Source organism: Nematolebias whitei, chromosome 10, assembly GCF_014905685.2.
Source record: "Nematolebias whitei isolate Nwh7 chromosome 10, NemWhi1, whole genome shotgun sequence".
NCBI classification, from domain to species: domain Eukaryota; kingdom Metazoa; phylum Chordata; class Actinopteri; order Cyprinodontiformes; family Rivulidae; genus Nematolebias; species Nematolebias whitei.
The window spans coordinates 6,003,615-6,017,645 of record NC_056507.1 but is presented as its reverse complement, the minus strand read 5'-3'; the positions used below and the strand labels follow the sequence as shown (position 1 = coordinate 6,017,645).

The window sequence follows — 14,031 nt, the reverse complement described above, 5'->3', positions numbered from 1 at the left end:
ATAAATAAAAATGTACACACACAGTATGTAGATGTACATCTATGGGCTCTTCTCTCTACTGTCTACTGATCTGATTAAAAGAAAGAAGTGAAGGTAGAACTGATGCCTTGCACTTCTTCTCTCTCTTCTTTAAGGACTTACATTCAGAAATGTGTCAGTGAGGTCCCACAACGGAGGCAGTGCTAGTAATTTCTAAACTCCAGGACTTTAAAAAATACAATTAAATAACCACCATGTCCAAAACTAGCCAAGAGCTCTTTGTACTTAATGTGTTAACCAAGCTGCAGTCAGTCCTGCCATTAAGCTCGTTAGTGCCAGCAGTGACCATCAACAATCAGCAGTTACACACAGACAGGCAGCGCTAGTGTGTTAGGGTATTATGTGGCTGGAGAGTGGCATAGCAGCACTGGTGGAGCGGTTGGTGTTCCCTGTGCCTGCTGTTGCTGCGCTGGGGTGGGGGATAACGTACGGAGGCCGGAGGATCAGAGGGACTGGAGGGCAGCCTGGAGGAGGAGGAGGAGGAGGAGCGCTGTGGCATGGCAGAGGAGGTGGAGAGGCCTGTGCAAGTGCGGTCGCCGTGGCTGAGGTTCCTTTTGCGCTCACGAACCAGCGCCCTCTGGTGGCGCTTCATCCGCTCCAGCTGCTCCTCTGCGGTCATCCGGCCTCGAGGCTGGCTGATCGGGGGCTGCGGGGCCTCAGTGGGGGAGGACAGAAGCTCAAAGGCACTCTTTGGTCTTTCCTGGTGACACAAAGATGGAGAAAATCGAACAAAGAGCTGGACGTATAATGAGCATAAAACCAGTTATCTGTATTACAAAGGAGTCTCTTTACCCAGTAATATTCTGTAAAATACACAAGATACACAATACAATACAACAAAGTCCATGCTCAATAATCCAGGTATAAAATCCAACATTTTTCAGTCAGGTCATCTGGATCAACTAGATGGATCCAGATGACCTGACTGAAAAATGTTGGGCAATACAATACGCTACACAAACTTTTTGAAGCTTGGTTTGGCTTTGCTGCCATTTCCCACTGCTAATGTAAGCATGACGTAGAAAACTGAAGCCCTTTACTGTGAGGATCTGTGTCTCTGGTGTGCGTCTCCCTCTTGTGTTCATTCCTGCTCCTCGTGATCAGCTCCTGCCTCTGACACCTGTTGTCCTTCCCCAGGCGTTTGTGTTTATCCCCTCGTTAGCGTCATAAAATTAGAATATCATGAAAAAGTTCATTTATTTCAGTAATTCCATTCAAAAAGTGAAACTTGTATATTATATTCATTCATTACACACAGACTGATATATTTCTAATGTTTATTTTGTTTAATGTTGATGATTATAACTGACAACTAATGAAAACCCCAAATTCAGTATCTCAGAAAATTTTAATATTATTTAAGACCAATAAAAAAAGGATTTTTTAGAAATGTTGGCCAACTGAAAAGTTTGAAAGTATCGGGGCTTCTTTTGCCTGGATTACTGCAGCAGTGTGGCGTGGCATGGAGTGGATCAGTCTGTGGAACTGCTCAGGTGTTCTGAGAGCCCAGGTTGCTCTGATAGTGGCCTTCAGCTCTTCTGAATTGTTGGGTCTGGTGTATCACATCTTCCTCTTCATAATAACCACATAGATTTTTTACGGGGTTAAGGTCAGGCAAGTTTGCCAATTAAGAACATGGTCCTTAAACCAGATACTGGTAGCTCTGGCACTGTGCAGGTGCCAATTCCTGTTGGAAAATGAAATCTGCATCTCCATAAAGTTGGTCAGCAGCAGGAAGTGCTCTAAAACTTCCTGGTAGACGGCTGCATTGACCTTGGACCTCAGAAAACACAGTGGACCAACACCAGCAGATGACATGGCACCCCAAACCATCACTGACTGTGGAAATTTGACACTGGACCTCAAGCAACATGGATTCTGTGCCTCTCCTCTCTTCCTCCAGACTCTGGGACCTTGATTTCCAAAGAAATTAAAAAATTACTTTCATCAGAGAACCTAACTTTGGACCACTCAGCAGCAGTCCCAGGCAAGACACTTCTGACGCTGTCTCTTGTTCAAGAGTGGCTTGACACAAGGAATGCGACAGCTGAAATCCATGTCTTGCATACGTCTGTGCGTGGTGGTTTGTGAAGCACTGACTCAGGCTGCAGTCCACTCTTTGTGAATCTCCCCCACATTTTGGAATGGGTTTTGTTTCACCATCTTGTCCAGGGTGCAGTTATCCCTGTTGCTTGTACACTTTTTTCTACCACATCATTTCCTTCCCTTCACCTCTCTATCAATGTGCTTGAACACAGAGCTCTGTGAACAGCCAGCCTCTTTAGCAATGACCTTTTGGCTTGCCCTCCTTGTGCAAGGTGTCAATGGTCGTCTTTTGGACAACTGTCAAGTCAGCAGTCTTCCCCATGATTGTGTAGCTACAGAACTAGACTGAGACCATTTAAAGGCCTTTGCAGGTGTTTTGAGTTAATTATATGATTAGAGTGTGGCACCAGGTCTCTTCAATATTGAACCTTTTCACAATATTCTAATTTTCTGAGATACTGAATTTGGAGTTTTCATTATTTGTAAGTTATACTCATCAACATTAAAAGAAATAAACTTTTGAAATATATCAGTCTGTGTGTAATGAATGAATATAATATACAAGTTTCACGTTTTGAATTGAATTACTGAAAAAAATAAACTTTTTCATGATATTCTAATTTTATGAACAGCACCTGTAAGTCTGTGTTCCTCGTTGTCTGGGTGTTTCCCTGACCAGCTCCATGTTCTGGCTTCCCTTCGTGTTCCCAGCATCATGCAAGTTTGCTGGCCCGTCAGCCTTTTGTTTTCTTTAATAAATCATTTCTTATTACAAATCTCAGAGTCTCCGTGGTCTGCCTGCACTTGGGTTCGACATCTAACCATCAGAACACAACATTTATTCTGTTGTAACAAGCAACAATCTGTTACTCAAATATGCCACACAATCAGTGCGCACACTTTTACTGAAACCAAACAAGAAACCCTCAACTAACAATGCTGATGACATCATCATATTCTGATCAGAAAAGGTTTAAACCAGCTATAAGAAGCTAAACATTTGTTGTGCCCCCCTCAGCTAATCGCACCAGCTGATTAATTAAGCCCCTGAAACGTCACTCACCTTTGCTGCAGAGCTGCCGGGACCCCTCCTTAGTGTGACAAAGGAGGAGATGGAGCTGGACTGATTCATCTGAGACATGGTGCCTGATGGACATAGTTCAATAGTTTGATTAAAGCCTCATTTACACAGTGAACAAGCAGCGTAAACACAGTAACAGGATGTAAATACCCCCAAAACTGGTAACTGCTACTAGAAAAAAATTCATGAGAGGAAAATACAATTTAATGCACTGTCCACCAAGATACTTTAGAGCCCCCGCACCATGAAGGATGACATGTTTGTCTGTTTCTGCTTCTGAAAGGGTTAAAATAAATGAAATCAAGCCAAGCATTTAGCATTTGTGTCTTTTCTTGTTGTATCAAGACCATATTGAACTGCATCTCTAAAGCTGAGCACCAAGCTGTGATTCATGTGTACCGCTACGCCCTAGTACCGTATTTTCTGCCGTACACGTCGCACCGCCCTATAAATCGCACGAGTCCATATTTGTCTAATAAAGTGGAAAAATCCATAAATACATCGCTTCGCTGTATAAGTCGCATCTATTATGCGTCACCGCTGACGTGTCGCGTTTGTTACGCATCACCGCTGACAACCTGGAAATGTGGGCCGGAGTTGTGCCAAAAGTCGATTGGCTGCCAAATGGCGGCTGCGTGCGCGTGCACGGGAAGACTTTAAGTCAGAGAGCTTTATTTGTCATACACACTACACTTGATACGTGAGGTGGGACAAAACTATGTACGCAGGGTCCCAGTTACATCCAACAAAAAATACAAATTGTAAAGAAAAACATTAGTAAGATCCAAGTCACGAACTAAGAATATCCTACATTCACTAAACTAAGAATGCACCAAGCACTAATGGTACAAAAACAATGTGCCCAAACAACAGCAGCACGAACATGAGTCTGTTTGAGCAGATGAGGATTAATGAACACAGCAACATGAAATAATCAGCAGCATGAGATCAGCATCATGGATAGTCAGCAGCACACATCAGCAACCAAGTGGCATTACAGTAGGGGTTGAGTGACTACATAATTTTTAAAGTCGACATTAACATAATAAAAGTAGAGTAGAAGTCGAGTAGTTGATGACGTCATAGGATCTCAAGATGCAAATAAATAAATAAATAAAAACGCAAAAAACGTCATTTATTATTTACAAAAAAAGACCAAAAAAACATTGGGAGAGTATATTATGCTCCTACCATTTATCATGCTGCAAATAAGTCACAGGCAAACCAAAACTATTAGTTTTTATTATTAAGCTGCAAAAGTGAAAGAAACGTGCAGCACGTCAAAAACGAAACTAAAAACAGTGGGGGGGGGGGGGGGGTCGCCCACCTCGCACCACCGCCAGCTGTGGTGCGCATTAGGTTTAGTTTTAGAGATTATTATGTTTATAGGTTTTTTATAGGTTTAGAGATTAATATTTTTTGCTTTTTGTTTGTGAAACAAGGTCAGAGGAAGCTGGTTCTGGATCGGTCATTGGACCTGGTGTTACACCATATTCTGTCACCTGCAACAGTGCATGCAACCCCGCCCCCTACAGTCACAATATACGGCGGTCACAGAATATGGTGTAACACCGGTTCACAACGAGCTCCAAACAGTCAGGAAGTTGATTCATTTTCTGTTTCCTTACGGTAGCTGAACTGGAAGATTCATCTTTAGTGACATATTTCCAGAGTATTGATGCATTTCTACCTGTTTGTCAAAACTGGGCCTGCTCCGCTCCATCCGTCTGCTTGGAGGAATCCATTTTGTAGAGCCTGCGCCCGGTGCGGATCACGTGACACAATGACACGTGACGTAACTGTGAATACTCGACGTGAAATTTAAAAAACTTGTGAGATGTCCTAGAAATCGACGTGTCGATTACTCGAGTCGTCGGTTAAAGCCCGACATCACAGCGATTTTCACAGTAATTTTTGCAGTGATTTTTTTTCCTGGTTAGAGATTCATGAGTCTAAGCAGGGGGGAAAGAAATCATGGACGCCTGGACGGCGCAGCGAAATGAAGCTGATTTTGCTCCAGGCGAGGTGGACGGACATGACAACTGTGGCAAGTCGATTGGGTCATTAATAGTCACTTGTACCTATTACATAACACAATGGCATGCCATACAACTTGAGTGCCATCTAGCGGCTGAAAATGGCAGTGTTCAATATTTTCAGTCAAAATGAAGGAAAACGGCCAAAAATTGGTTTATAAATATGAAAAAAATCCATGAATACGTCGCTTCAGCATATAAGTCGCAGGTCATGCAAATTATGCAAAAAAACGCGACTTATAGGCCGAAAAATACGATATTTAAAATGGCCAGGACTTTGTTTCCAGTCAGATGTGCAGCACATCTATTTAACTGTTCTTCCTCACACACCTTTACTCGGGTAATACTGGTAGTCGGCCGTGTCGCTCGTGTTCTGGTGGCTGCTTCCCGGCAGTTCTGGTTCACTCAGGTATGACCTCAAGTCCGACTGAAACACAAAACAAGAGGAAATCTGAATTTCTTCACAATGAATCAAAGAGACTCGAAGTTTTTCAGCACTGCAGAGAGAAACTTCTAATTCAACAAAACGTAGAAGGTTTTTCTAAAGACAGCCCCGCCCGACAAAATTAATTACCTTACAATCTCCATTTGCAACATACTGCCCACCCTCCCTGTCCCTCCTCCTCTCATCTGACTGGCGTTTGAGCCCTCGCACTGATGTGTGGCGGATGACCGAGGCCTCCTTGGGGAGGGGCGGCACCACTGGGGGTGTCTCCTCATAGTCGTAGAGGCGAGGCAGTGGTGGTCTGGGTGGGGCACTGTCCTCTGCCTGTGCAGCCGGTAAATCAGGAAGAGATTTCATATTAATGCTGTGATGAAGTTTAACACAGAGATGTTGGATGTGAGCAGTCAGGTGGCACTCACCCACTTTGGCACGGTGCTGGGGGGCAATGTGTGGGAGAGGATGCTGGGGATGGAGCTGCGAGGAGGGGGCTGGACGTCTGCGCTGTGGGAAGGCACTGCTGGGTCGGGCAGCGAAGGCACTAATTTCCTGTCTGGTGTGATGTGCGAGTCCAGGAAAATGCAAAGTCAACAGATTTAAACTGAACTTTTTTATTTGGGTTTTTGCGTAAATCACAGGACAGAGGAGCATGGTGAAGAAAAGGTCTTTGAACGCGACTAACTTTAAATCTGTTGTGTAAGTACAACAGACGACTGTGTGGGTGCTGCGGTTGTTCCCACCTGGGTTCTGGATGGAGTCGATGGTTATCTTGTAGTTGGCCTTGCTGGCACTGAGTCCCCCCATGACGTCCTCGATCCTCCACATCTCCCGTTTCATCTCGGTCTTTTCTTGCTGTGCGGTAAAATGTGAAAAACAAACGTATATTTCACTCATTTTACTTTGCTTTGGAAGTTTAATTTCAGCAATCTCCGTTGCATATAAGAGCTTCAATGTGCTTTAATGGTGCAAAGTTCTTCTTCGCTTATTTAAGGTTGCATCACTGTTCACTGAAGCCATTTTTAAGCTTCAGGTGATAATTAAAGGAAGTTTTATTTTCCTTCAGGTCTCACCTGAGATGTGTCGCTGTGGTTCATAAGTGCCTGCAGGGCAATCCTCAACTGCTCCACAGATGTTTCGAGCCTGTTGTACTCCTCCCAGGCATGGGCCATTTCCTGCAGAACCCAAGCAAATGCACACACGAGAGGAACATTTGAGAACACGTTCTGCATGTTCTGGTTCTCTCTGATTGTTTACATCAATAGAAACATGTTTGCTTTTACATTTAATTGATAAATTAGACTCATAAAGGTTCACTGAAAATGAGTTTACCAGTTCTGTGGCTCCATTATGTAAAGTTTCTTACGCAGTTGGCACAGAACAAAACTTTTCCATTATGCCAGTGCAAAGGTGCAGCAACATGAACACCCGCAGTGTCACAGACAGGAATAGATACCGTGGACAGTCGGGATATTTGAGCTCTGATGGTCACCAGATCTTCTTGCAGCAGCCTCTGCTGGTAGGCGATCTTGTGGGCATGGGACGGCTGCTCCTGGTACTGCTCCATCTGCTGGTGGGACACGTCCAGTATTCTCTCCAACTTGTCCTAAGGGTGCAAGAGGTTGAGCAGCTTGAGGGAAACAGAAATCCTGAGAGTTGGTCTGTAAATATGCTCAGTTCAGCAGCTTTAAAGTGCCTCCTGGGTTCCTTTGAGATCTCACCTGGACATTTTCTTGTCTCGTTAGTTCCCCCATGTCATATTGTAAAGGTGTTCTATTATTTCTTAATTTTAGGTGTGAATTTTTTTAATGAGGAAGCTGATCTGTATCCCCTATTTTTCTTTTAAAATATCCTTAGCTTGACTGTAAATCACACAGGTTTTTTTTTTTTTATCACAGCTGGACTACAGAGACAAAATCTATAGATTTGCCTCCCCCCTTAGCTAAACTGGACCCCATTTCCCACGTTGCTCTGAGGTATAGAACAAGTTCACCATTGTACTTTATATACCCTGCTGGACTTACTTCACTCAATAATTGAAGGATGAAGCATTGGTATACTTTCATATACAAAGACATTTTAGGAAAATGACCATCATATTTATAATCCAAGTTCATTTCACTACACACAGTCTCAGGAACAGCTGGCTGTGTTTATGGTACCCTTTGTGCGCACAAAGTCAGGAAAGATGAGTTTGTCCTATTTCGGCCCGTGGACTTTGAGGTTGGTGTCTTTTATACCTTTCTCTAGTTTTAAACAAAAACTGTCAGAGGTTTTAGTCTCATCTTGCACCTGTAATGTGTAAGTGTCTTAAATTGTGCTATTTTTTAAACTTGTGTAACCCACATGAAACATTGGGCTAATAGACCCATATCTGTAATTTAGGTTGTAATACCGAGAGGGTCCAGCAGAGGGCGCTCAGTTTTTACTGAGTTGAATTTAACCAACGTGGTTTGGTCATTTTTCCCTATATTCTGAGGCATGCTCTTTACACGTGCACTGACCGACCAAACTGTGGACCTTACAACCTGTCTATGGGTGACAGAAGTGACCACTCATTGAGAATTATCTGTGGAAATCCCAGTGAGAGACCGAGGGGACCGCTTGTTGGGTAATAGCTTGTGGAAATCCCGATCGGTTTTATAGTGACTCTGGATTCTTTGATCGTGATGGCGAGCCGAGCCCATGCGAACTGTGGACAGGTGTAAACGGTGCGGCCAGCCGGGACATCATTCCACAGAAGAACCTTCACAATCTGGAAAACCCATCCTGGGTCACAGATAAGATTCCATACAAAACACTACCAGGGGTAGCAACGTTGCTAAAGAACTGAACTTAATTTTATTTTTTCACAAAGAAAAGGGAAAGAGCTCTATTTAATTTTTTCTTGTATTTTATATTTTTCACATTTGTAAAAAAAAGTTGTTTAAAATGTTTTTTTTATTGTTTGTTGTGAAGTAATAAAATAATCAGTTTGGTATTGGGTTGGTGTGACATCATTCTCCTGGTGGAACCTAGTAGATGTTTAGTGCCTGTTCCCTACTGGTCCTCTACACTTGCATTATATTTTACGTCTTATTATGTTTTGTTGTAAATATTTTAACACTACTGTTACTGTTATAAGACTGTCACTGTATTTCTTTCGAATGGCGTTTGACCCTTGCACATAGGCCTGCCATGTTAACAAATTTTGCTGGGCGATTAATTGTCTCAGAAATTATTGCAATAAATTATAATATTGTTTGAAATTTGACAATAATTAGTCATTTTTGTCAAATTAATTTGTTTTGCACGCAATACCTTCTTTTGACCACCGGACAGCAGTATAAGACTGTTTGAACCGAAGGATGGATAGTGAGGGAGCGAGCAGCATGTCAGTAAGAAAAATGGGAGGGAGGCCCCTTGACGTGACATGGGCTGTCTCTCTTCAGTTCTTAAAATGGCGGATGTTTGGTGTGGTTTGAGCTCTTTAGCATAGCATTTTTCACACAAAGCTTTAAATAAAAAATCAGTAAACAAGTTCTCAGCTTCTTTTTGCAAAGAAAAACTTTGTACACGAAGGCACGGGTTTCAACTGTGAATTTTGGCGCTTTGACAAGACTGAGGTTTTTTTTTCCCCAGGTCGGTCTCTTAGCTTAGCTCGTAGCTTAGCTGCTTTTAACGATCCAAAAACGCGATTTTGGATCGTTAGAACCGATTTTAAAGAGAAACGAGAAAGGGAGGGGGTCAGTGAAGAGCACCGGAGTTGAGCTTTTTGTCATCCAGTGTCTTCATAAAGAGACAGACACGAAGAGATAAAGCCGATAAATGAAAATGAAGTTGATCATTTTCATTTATCGTGCAATTAATTGCTTTATTGTTTATCGCAACAGGCCTACTTGCACATTGCCCAGGACATCCTTGTAAAAATAATGGATTTCTTTCCGGGTAAAATAAAGGTTTACAAAACAACAACAACAAAAATATTCATCATAATGTCAACTCTAGAACAAATCCAGAATCACAGTCTGGCAGCCGAACAGTAAAAGTTTGTTCTTACTTTGAATTTGAAACGTTTGAGTCTGTAAATTCTTCAGACTCAGAGGACAGACAGTCTGACAGAGGGTTTACCTTGTCGTCCTTCAAGGAGCTGATTCTGGCCTCCAGGTCTTTGAGGATCTTATCCTGCTCACATAACCGGCTCAGCTTCACCTGCAGGGGGAGGCACAGAGCTGAGAATAAACCCTGGCTTTTAATCCTTCATCCTTTAGTGTGAATCAGAGTGATTGTGCAGTGATCTTTCATAATTAAGTGCTCTATTTACTTGATTAAAACTTGTTTTTTTTCCTGCGGCTGCAGTGACCGTGTGCAGGATTGTGAACCTGGATGTAAAATGTGGTCTCTGAATGCTCGTTTTAACGTCTAATATCTACTAGTTTGAGAACACGTTCTGGAGTCTTGTTTTTTATAAACATGTTGACTACGAATAAAAATATTTAACAACATGGGTGCAACTGTGCGAGGCAAGTTCAGATAATAAATAATTATCTTTCCATTAGAACCATCGAGCCTAAAGGCAACAGTGGAGTCACCTGCGCACCCCGAGGTAAGACAACAACACAGTAATTACGCAATAATATTGACAGAACAGTTTAAATATTCAATCAAATACATTATTTATCAAAAGTGGTTTCCATGGTGACGCTGTTGTTGGATCTTCATTGCAGACAAAATGTGCATAAATAATTGAAGGAGCTGTGTGTGAGGGGAATCGACAAGAAATAGTTTTAAAAGAGCAAACACGAGCCGGAAAAAGAGAACTGTTAAAAAAAAAATAGAAAGAATTTAGGATTTTTCTCAATGAAACTGTCTGGTTCCTGTTTGTTACCTTAAAGAAAAGACAGGGGGAAGGGTGGGTGTGGGGGGGGTGGGGGGGACAGACAGGTTGGCTCAATTGACTCAGTGTAGTGTAGAGCTGTCATTTCTAACCCGAACCTGGAGCCCGGCCCCGCCCGACCCAGATTCGGGCCGGGTCGGTGTCAGGCTTTTGATTGTGTTAGGGATACGTGTGGCCGACGATACAATTATATGCCATCATGGCTTGCCATACCATCAACAGCCAAACGCGGCTATTTGACCGTGCGCTGACTGGCCTTGAAAGAGGTAAAAACTTCAGTTAAGCTTCAGATGGACTACTGCCAGCGATTCATCAGCCCAAATGGACGTTCATTCAGCTGTGGCACTCAGCGGACGCGCACGGCCGACGATCCAAACAGGTGAGATCACAAAATATCCGACCTCTCAGAGTAGGGTCCAATGCAGGCAGAAGCAGGGGAAGCATTTCATGCGCTTTGAGGGCTCCTCAGCTCCGATCTTCTGCCCCCTTTACTCAGCCGTGCGCGTCCGCCGACTGTTAGTTATAGTATTAATAATGGATTATAGTTAATATTATTATTAATAATGGATTTGGACCTGTAATTACTGTTAATCCGTCGGATCGGGTGGGGTTCGGAGATGATGGCTGCGGGCTGGGGCTGGGTCGAGTTGGATATTTTTGGACCCGAGTGAAACTAGTGCAGTGTGAATGTGAACCGCACCATCTGAAAATGTAAACAAGTGTTCTGAATTCTGGTCCCAGTCGAATCGAGTCTACCAGACTATCAGGTGTGAAAACGACCAGTTTCTCTCTCCTCCACTGTATCTGACAGTCAGAGCTGCAAACTAGAATTTCATTTGTTCTTGTCTGGAGTGGAGCAAAATCATACCAAAATTTTTTTTTTAAAACTTTGTTTTCTTTTAATTTGCACGTGGTGACCCCTGAAGAGGGAACAGCCAAAAGAAAAGGAAGAAGAAGAGGTTCTCTTTTAATTTGCATAGGTCCATAAAGAAACTGCTGGTTCAAATGTATTTCTAAATCCCAAACATATTTCATTAAATGAGTTTCCATCCATGTTTTACTTTTACAGTAGATCAAACATTTTGATAATCTGATTATGAAAAACGTCTTTGGCATCAACAGGATAGATGTTATATCAAATAAACTTGTCATTAGTGGAATTAGAAACTAGAGTGAATTATTTATTGAGAGAAGACCTTTAAGAGTTAGTAGTCTAATACTTACATCTACGTCGCTTTCTGCAACTTTCACAGGTTTCCCTGTTTCCTTCAATGTCTGACTTCCAGCTACCTGTAAATTCAAAAATAATCAACAATTTCAGATGTTAGTTATGCGCTAAAACAAAATGCTGCACTGTGTTGTACTAAGGAAGTGTAGAAAACAGAGAGCGGCTATAAACTACTTCAAGGCAAAAGGGCGGACTACTGTATCCGCGATGACCTCCTGCCTTTAGGAACAGGACAGTACGAGTGACTTCTGGCACAAAATCAGCTCTCGTCATGAACAACACAGTGGCTATGGAGACTTTGAAGCTCTGCACAAAGTGATACACCTTTAGCAATTTGCTTTACAGGTGCTCAATTTAAATCTAAAGGGGTTCCACCTGCTAGTTAAACAGGACAGTATACAGTAGTCCCTCGTTTATCACGGGGGATCCGTACCCTGAAGACCCGCGATAAGTGAAAAAACCGCAAAGTAGAAATAGTAGTTTATTTTAGTATTTACATATAAAGATATTAAGGCATTTTAAACTCTTGCAACATTCTAAACAATGTTTCTAAAGGGAGCTTCTCCCTGCACATGTGGGCTGCACACAGGTGCAAAATCATTTAAATTAATTTATTTTAAATAAAAATTCATGCCGATCGTGCGGCTCGTCCATCAATTTCGTGTCAGGTCCAATCTTACTTTGAAAAACCGCGACACGGTGAGTCCGCGAAAAACAAACCGCGAGGGACTACTGCAGTGTCAGCATTTAAAGCGCAACAACATTTACTGACAAAAGCTTTTCCTTACGCCTGAAAACTATTTAGCGGAACACAATTTTGCAACTTTACAGCATTGAGGTGGTGTGCAGCGTTTCAGAGATGATGGTAAAAGCAGCTGGCTTTTCAACCACCGGGCCACAGCCACAACACATGCACTGCCGAGCCATCCCATGCCCAGAATCCGACAGCAATGTTAACACTGCCATATGTAAGAGGTGGGGGTGGGGGGTGGGTATGATGTCAAAGGTCGTATGGAGAATATATGATGCTGATCAGTATGTAAATACCGTGCTGTAAAGCGATGGCATGGTCTTTCTGGAACACAGACTCTTGAAATAAGCACAGAGAGACTGATCTCCACCACAGTACGAACATGCACAAGCAGGAATGCACAGACACACCGGGGAGCAAACGTCTTGTTTCAGAATATTTACCGGACACAGACACACACACACACATACATACAGACCGACACATTGAGCTTACGTTCATTAGAGGCCTGAGAGGCCCAGCAGTGCAGTGCAGTAGTAAACTGTGAACTGCGAGGATCAGCGGCTCTAGAGCTCTGATCTGTGAGTCAAGAATCACAGAGACACAGAGCCGTGCTTTGGGTGAAACGCTTATTAAACAGTCAAGAGCTAGATGAATACGTTTTAGTCTTTGTGGGTGTTTAGTTTCACTCAGAGGCCTGAACATCTTCAGTAACAGCTGCAACGATCGGTTCAACAGAAGACGTGGTTGTCCACAAGAAACACCAAACGCTGAAACTTGAGCAGTTCAAATCAGAGACAGCCCAGTAGAAGTTAGACATTTTCTCTCACCTTGAGATCCAAATACTCCAAGTCCTTCTTTAGCTGCATGTATGTGTCATCCGCCTGAAAGGGGGAAAACATGTGAGCATATTAGAGAATTGTGCAAACAGGAATTAAGTTTATGATCTAGACCAGAGGTGGGCAACATTTTATTCCAAAGGGCCACATCAAGACATTTAGAGCAATCAAACGGCCGCATGGAGAATTGGAAAATAAATTTTCTTTGTGACAGATTATCTAGAAGGCCTTTTTCAGGCTTTGTTTTATTGTAGCACAGTTAGCATTCTTTATAAAACATGTCTTTCCAATATACTTTAGGAATAAAGTAGTCCCTCGCTACTTTGCGGTTCATTTATCGCAGATTCGCTCTATTGCGGTTTTTCAAAACGAGATTGGACATGACACACGATGGATGAGCCGCACGATCGGCATGGAATTTTTATTTAAACTAAATTAGTTTAAATTATTTAGCACCTGCTGCACATTTGTGCAGCCCACACTGCAGGATAAACTCCCTGCTGCAGCTGATCAGCTGATCTCCATGCAGAGTGGAGAAGTGGGCGTGGCCAAAAGCACTTGCAGGTGGCTGAGAGCAGACGAGCTGAAATCATGATATTCTGTGCTCTTTTACAGTGTTTAGAAACATTGTTTAGAATATTGCAAGAGTGTGGGAAGGGTTTAAAATGCCTTTATATACATATATATACATATATA

General features: G+C 42.6%; 1 protein-coding gene across 1 annotated transcript in view; it reads right to left on the bottom strand.

The window, feature by feature from the left end:
* The window catches only part of LOC119416092 (pleckstrin homology domain-containing family A member 7), a 198,537-nt gene that overhangs the window by 12,053 nt on the left and 172,453 nt on the right, over window positions 1-14,031 (bottom strand). The window contains exons 14-25 of the mRNA XM_037683270.1: window positions 13,327-13,380; window positions 12,992-13,075; window positions 11,742-11,807; window positions 9,752-9,832; window positions 7,098-7,247; window positions 6,715-6,816; window positions 6,385-6,496; window positions 6,067-6,197; window positions 5,777-5,971; window positions 5,533-5,629; window positions 3,149-3,231; window positions 470-739 (exon numbers count right to left, since the gene is read on the bottom strand). Of these exons, the coding sequence (XP_037539198.1) occupies window positions 470-739; window positions 3,149-3,231; window positions 5,533-5,629; window positions 5,777-5,971; window positions 6,067-6,197; window positions 6,385-6,496; window positions 6,715-6,816; window positions 7,098-7,247; window positions 9,752-9,832; window positions 11,742-11,807; window positions 12,992-13,075; window positions 13,327-13,380 (1,425 nt within the window). The remainder of the gene's footprint in view (window positions 1-469; window positions 740-3,148; window positions 3,232-5,532; window positions 5,630-5,776; window positions 5,972-6,066; window positions 6,198-6,384; window positions 6,497-6,714; window positions 6,817-7,097; window positions 7,248-9,751; window positions 9,833-11,741; window positions 11,808-12,991; window positions 13,076-13,326; window positions 13,381-14,031) is intronic.